Source organism: Silurus meridionalis, chromosome 27 (assembly GCF_014805685.1).
Source record: "Silurus meridionalis isolate SWU-2019-XX chromosome 27, ASM1480568v1, whole genome shotgun sequence".
In the NCBI taxonomy this organism is placed as follows: domain Eukaryota; kingdom Metazoa; phylum Chordata; class Actinopteri; order Siluriformes; family Siluridae; genus Silurus; species Silurus meridionalis.
Genome location: NC_060910.1, coordinates 18146273 through 18152347, shown reverse-complemented (window position 1 = coordinate 18152347; position 6075 = coordinate 18146273). Strand labels below are relative to the sequence as shown.

The 6075-nt window shown below is 38.6% G+C and overlaps 1 protein-coding gene across 1 annotated transcript in view; it reads left to right on the top strand.

Annotated features, from left to right (window-relative positions):
* The window catches only part of LOC124380962 (BOLA class I histocompatibility antigen, alpha chain BL3-6-like), a 30760-nt gene extending 29476 nt beyond the window's left edge, over nucleotides 1–1284 (top strand). Inside the window, exons 7-8 of the mRNA XM_046842318.1 lie at nucleotides 68–137; nucleotides 273–1284. Of these exons, the coding sequence (XP_046698274.1) occupies nucleotides 68–102 (35 nt within the window). The 3' untranslated portion in view covers nucleotides 103–137; nucleotides 273–1284. The remainder of the gene's footprint in view (nucleotides 1–67; nucleotides 138–272) is intronic.
* The last annotated feature ends 4791 nt before the right edge of the window (nucleotides 1285–6075 follow it).

Below are 6075 nucleotides of genomic sequence, written 5' to 3'. Positions count from 1 at the left end.
ATCCACTACAGTGTTTATGTGCTGCAGTGTTTTGATTTCACTTTGTGATGATTTGAATGTTTTACAGCCTCTGAAGGAGATTCTTCCTCCAATAACTCCTAAAGTGTGAGAGTGTGTGATCCTGCTGCAGTGAGAGAGTAAGACATGATGATGTTTACACTGTAATCTGGAATATTAATCTGTGTGTGGAGGGAAAATCCAGCAGAAACGTCTGTGTTCATATTAAATCTCTCCTCAAAACTCATCCTCTTTCTGTCTGTCTGTTTTTCTAGGAGAGGAGGAGAGGAAGAGGAGGATCATACACACACACACACACACACACCCTTTTCCATTTATAATTATTATATTCATTATATATTATTATAATTATAATTGTTTGCACTAATAGACTTTGAATTGCTTCATATATCATTGTTTCCCCCCCAATGGTGACCAACCCTCAGTGGCACATTTCTCAAGGCACATTCTATCTGCCAATCTGCATTCGAGTTTGATGCGATGTTCTGTGTATAAATGGGGGAAATTTTATTGTGAATCTGCTGTTACTACACGTGTATTTTTGCTTGCTCTAATTGATTTATGCAGGCTTTTATTTTATATACACACGTGGTAAATACAGTGTGTTAAAAGTGTCACAGGTATGTAAACATTTATTTTTCATTACTCTGATTAATATTTTAGATATTTGTTCTTTTCAGGACATGTTTTTTACTAGCAGTTCCACATTTACTCTTTTTATCTCTGAGATATACACACATGCACACACAAAATGAAACTATTTTACTTATAAGTGCACTGCATGATGAAACTGATAGAAGGTTACATGTAATATTACTTGTATAGATTGAAGTGAGATGTAAAACCTTTACAGGAGCTTCGGTACTGTTCAGGTTTGCTGTGGCGCTTAATGCTGCCTGTTATCAGTAATTATACATCATAAATTATAGTTCAGAATTACTTTTTTTTTTCTAGCATAACTTTCAAAATTAAACTGCCACTCCTTAGCTCTTTTACAACAATAATGACGCAGGTAATTCCTTTATTCTGATTGGTCAGATTCTGATTTCTGTTCAGTCTCTAAATCTTGTTGTTTTCAATAGGATTGACTCCCTAAATTGTTATTGTTTGTGTGTGTCGTGTATTGAATGAGTGATGGCATGCTGTTATGAAAGCTTTAATTTTCCTCATATTTTCTCAGCAGGTGAGTCTGTATTCTCTGCTGTCTGTATTATAAGGTGAATATATGGAAAGTCAGACAATTAAACTTTAGGCACTGTAAGGTAACATGAATGTTTCACTTGGTTCTTCTTCTTCCTCTTCTTCTTTCAAGAAGCTTTTATTGTCATTTCAACTATATATAGCTGACGCAGTACACAGTGAAATGAAACAACGTTCCTCCAGAACCCTGGTGCTACATAAACAACATAACGCTACATGAAAGAAAAACACTAAGGAGCTAAGGACTCAAAATCACCACTGCAAACAGGAAAGGGCTCAGAACCGATCCTTGATGCAGTCCAACCTCCACCTTGAACCAGTCTGTCATTCCTACTGCACACTTCACTGCTGTCACACTGTCCTCATACATGTCCTGCACCACCCTCACATACTTCTCTGACACACCAGACTTCCTCATACAATACCACAACTCCTCTCTCCACCCTGTCGTATGCTCTCTCTAAATCCACAAACACACAATCAACTCCTTCTGACCTTCTCTATACTGCTCCATCAACATTCTCAAAGCAAATAATGCATCTGTGGTGCTCTTCCTCTGCATGAAACCATACTGCTGCTCACAGATGGTCACCTCTTCCCTCAGCCTGGCTTCCACTACTCTTTCCCATAACTTCATGGTGTGACTGATCAACTTAATTCCCCTGTAGTTACTGCAGGTCTGCACATCTCCCTTATTCTTAAAGATCAGTACCAGCACACTCCTTCTTCATTCCTCAGGCATCTTCTCACCTTCCAAAATCTTGTTGAACAACCTCCTCTCCATCATATCAGCTCCCTCTCTCCCTTTACCAGTCATAGTACCAACATTTAAAGTACCAACCTAAACCTCCACTCTCCTACACTTCTCCTTTCCCTGCCGTCTCTGTAGACGTCTTCCTCTGCTCCTTCTCCACCTTCACCCAACAGTAGCCCAATTTCTGATTTGTGATCTGCATATTTGATTTGGCACATGTTTTACACTAGATGTCCTTCCTAAAACAACCCTCCCCATTTAACCGGGCTTGAGACCGGCATTAAGAGTGACCTGACTTGTGCAACACTAATGGCTGGGTTGCATGTTTTACTTGGTTAAATAACTAAGGAAAGAGCAGTGAGGAGAGGAGCTGTAGAAGGCAGGACACCACAAGAATAACCCAAAATCTTAGTATGATTATAAGTGCAATGTCTAAAGAATATGCAGAAATGGGTCAAATAATGTGAATAAACAAATTGAAAGGTCACGAATATGTATACATGTTTTTGACCAGACATTATTACAATAGAAAAGTGGAGGGGTCATTAATTTCACACTTCAGTGATGCATCACAGACAGGAATCTCATACAGTGAGAGTGAATACTGTTAGTAAACCCAATAAACACAATTCAGCAACAACAAAAAAGCTTAACTCTTTTTAATAGTTTTGGTCGACCTTTCCTCACAATGTCCAGATTTTCTTGAAACGTCCATCTTGAAAATGGCCTTGTAAATGTTTCTGCAACCAAATCAATTTCTTATCTGTCAGTCATTGTGGAATAATAATAAAAAAAAACAGCTATTAAATCAACATGAATATAGGACTTGAAAATGCAGATATTATTGTACGATTGCTAGATGTTGCCAAATCTGATTAGTTAAAGCAATATTATATTGTATAAAGTGAAATGACACAGGGGGAAAGTATTGAACTCACTAACTGAAATAAAATTTTTCTTTAATACCTGATGGAAGAGCTTTTGCTTGTAGTGCCAGCTACAAGACACTTCCTGTATGAACAAACTAATCGCTCGCAGTGATCAGGTGGAATTTTGATCAATTATTCAGATTTTCTTTACAGCTTAAATTTTTTTTTAAATTGCTTACACACTAAAATTAAAAGAAGCACACTATTAGCAAAACCTTACACTCAAGAGGCAAAACATCAGCCCATATTTGCACAACTATAAGCACAATGTCAACTTCACACTTGTTGCACTTGTGTGATTTGCCAAACACTAAACACACTTAACATACATTACACACAAAAATCTATCATGAAGTCACTTCCTTGCAATACCAAAACACTGACTGTCAAATTACTGCACCGTCCAACCAATTGGTTCAACACAGTCATCAGGTGTGCAAACACTTGTTTGTTTAATTGCAGACACACAAATCAGGTGTATAAGCACTATAAAAAGCAGCAGGTGAGTTCATCGGTCTTCAAGCACAATGGTAGGAGTCAGAGAAAGAGTAAGACGAGGAGGAGAACGAGGAGAACAAGGAGGAGGAGGAAGGGGAGGAAGAGGAGTCAACAGAGGAGGAATCAACAGAGGATGAGGAAGAGATGGAGACCATGCTAGAGGTAGAGGAAGAGAAAGAGGAAGACAAGTAGGTGCTCAAAGAGAACCGAATCTGACAAATGAGATCCGCGCAACACTGATTGACCACGTTGTCAACCACGGCCTGACGCTGAGGGAGGCTGGATTGCGAGTGCAGCCAAATCTAAGCCGATACACAGTAGTAAGTGTGATAAGAACATTTCGACTGGAAAATAGGTATTGTATAAATATCATCATATCAAAAACATCTGCACGGTTTCAGTAACTGCTCACTGTACTGTATTTTATGCACTATCAGCACTTCTGTTACCTTTTCCTGTGAAATTACTGAACTATTGTATACTACACAATGTTGCATGACACTGTTCTTCAGAGAGTTTTACAAATGGATGGAGAGAAGATCCAGCACGGGTTCATTTATGTGGATGAGGCTGGGTTTTAACCTGTCGAGAACATGAAGGAGGGGAAGAAACATCATTGGCCACAGGGCTAAAGTCAATGTCCCAGGGCAACGTGGGGGTAATATAACACTCTGTGCAGCCATTACACAGAATGGGGTCCTTCACCGCCATGACCATATGGGCCCTTACAACACAGCACTTATACTTACATTCTTGGACCGATTGCACAACATAACAGCAGCAAATCAAATCGATCATATGCAATACATTGTTGTCTGGGACAATGTGTCTTTCCACTGCTCTGCTCTGGTTCAGAACTGGTTTCAGCAACATCAACATACTCTCCATTTCTCAACCCTATAGAAGAGTTTTTCGGCATGGCGGTGGAAGGTATATGATCTCCGTCTCCAGGCTGAGGTACCCCTCATCCATCCATGGAGGAGGCCTGTGACCAGATGGAGGTAGCAGCAATTCAAGGATGGATTCATCATTCAAGACGTTCCTTTCCAAGGTGTCTTGTGAATGACAACATTGCCTGCGATGTTGATGAAATTCTCTGGCCAGATGCAGCTAGGCGAAGAGACAATGTCTAGTTTTTTTGTTGTTTTTTTTCACAGTGAACTTACAGTACAATACGTAAGTGACGTTTTGTTACAGTATCATGAATCTCCATGTCAACATTTTGGGCGTGTTAACAGATGAGTTTCTTCAGTCTGCAACATTGGTCTTGTGTAGTGTTTGGTGAATTTACATTATATTTGTACTTTATTGATAGTAGTCTACTCTAATCACAGGAAGTAGAAGTGCTAAAAGTGTTTTAGGTTTATCACAGCAGAGTGTAACTCTTGCAAACAGAGTAAAGTAATGTGAAACGTGTGTGTTTCATATGGTAACAAAGTGTGTGTTTTACACAGAAGTGTATAGTTTTTACAAGAGTGTTTAATTATGCAAGGGATCTGTAGTGTTTCGCTAATTGGGTGTGTGGTTGTGCTAATTGTGTGTAGTGTTTTGAAAACACGGGCCCTGTTTTGAAAATCGTGCTTAAGCAATCCAAAAAAACTGTAAATATTGAAGCCCTCTTGTGAATCTTGATCATTACCCCGTGAGGTAGGGGTGCTGCAGCGCCCCCTGTCTCGGAGCACAAGAAAAAATGGTGGTGCTGGGGGTGCGGTGTTAAAAATAAATCATTCAAATTTTGTAACAAAAAATTACGAATTTTAATAACTTAAAAATTCATTGTATTAATTGAAAAAAAAAATGCTTATGCCTACAATGACAATAAGCAAAACGTGTCCCGTGACCTCACCAATGTTCCAACTTTAGTTATTCAGGGAGGCAGTTGGGAAAAGAGTCTCGTTCATTCAATGTAAACTGGTTCAACAAATAGAGGTAGCTGCATTACATTGAGGAAGGTGATCGCCTTGTCTCTTTGCATTGATTTTTACGTTATCTTTCCTATGATTGGAGCAAAAATAGGTTGATTCAACATTAGCTAAATCTTAATAGAAAATAAATTAAAACATTTAAAAAATGACATTTTTTTGTTGTGCTAATTGGGTGTGTGGTTGTGCTAATTGTGTGTAGTGTTTTGAAAACACGAGCCCTGTTTTTGAAAATCGTGCTTAAGCAATCCAAAAAAACTGTAAGAACACAATCACAGATGTACCAGTCTATATGGTTTATAAACAGGTCCCAGGCAGCTTTTAAACATCACCATAGTGTTTGCAGTATAATGAGATCTTCTGGGCTTTTTTCTTATTGCTCTTCCATAAAGCACAGAATTAAGCATGTAAGTATCTAAAATTCTTCTTTGATTTCTATCATCTAAACTGTGTATTTCTTCAGTTCTATCAGTTTTACCCTGGGCTTCTTGTCCCCTCTTTACCTGGGAAGTGAAATTTGGTGAAAAGTCTCTTCAGTGCCACATTTTATCAGCGGTTTTAGAAGCGTGTTATTGTTTTTAAAGGGAAATCAGCAGTAGTCTTTATTTACACATTTCTAATCTAGATATGGTGCAGTGCAGTTTATTAGGATGGATGTGAACCTGCACATTCAGCAATGATCTAATTATTTGTAGCATGTTGTTGATAGCAGATAGACTGGTTTGAGTTTGTCAGAATCTGTCCTGCTCACTGA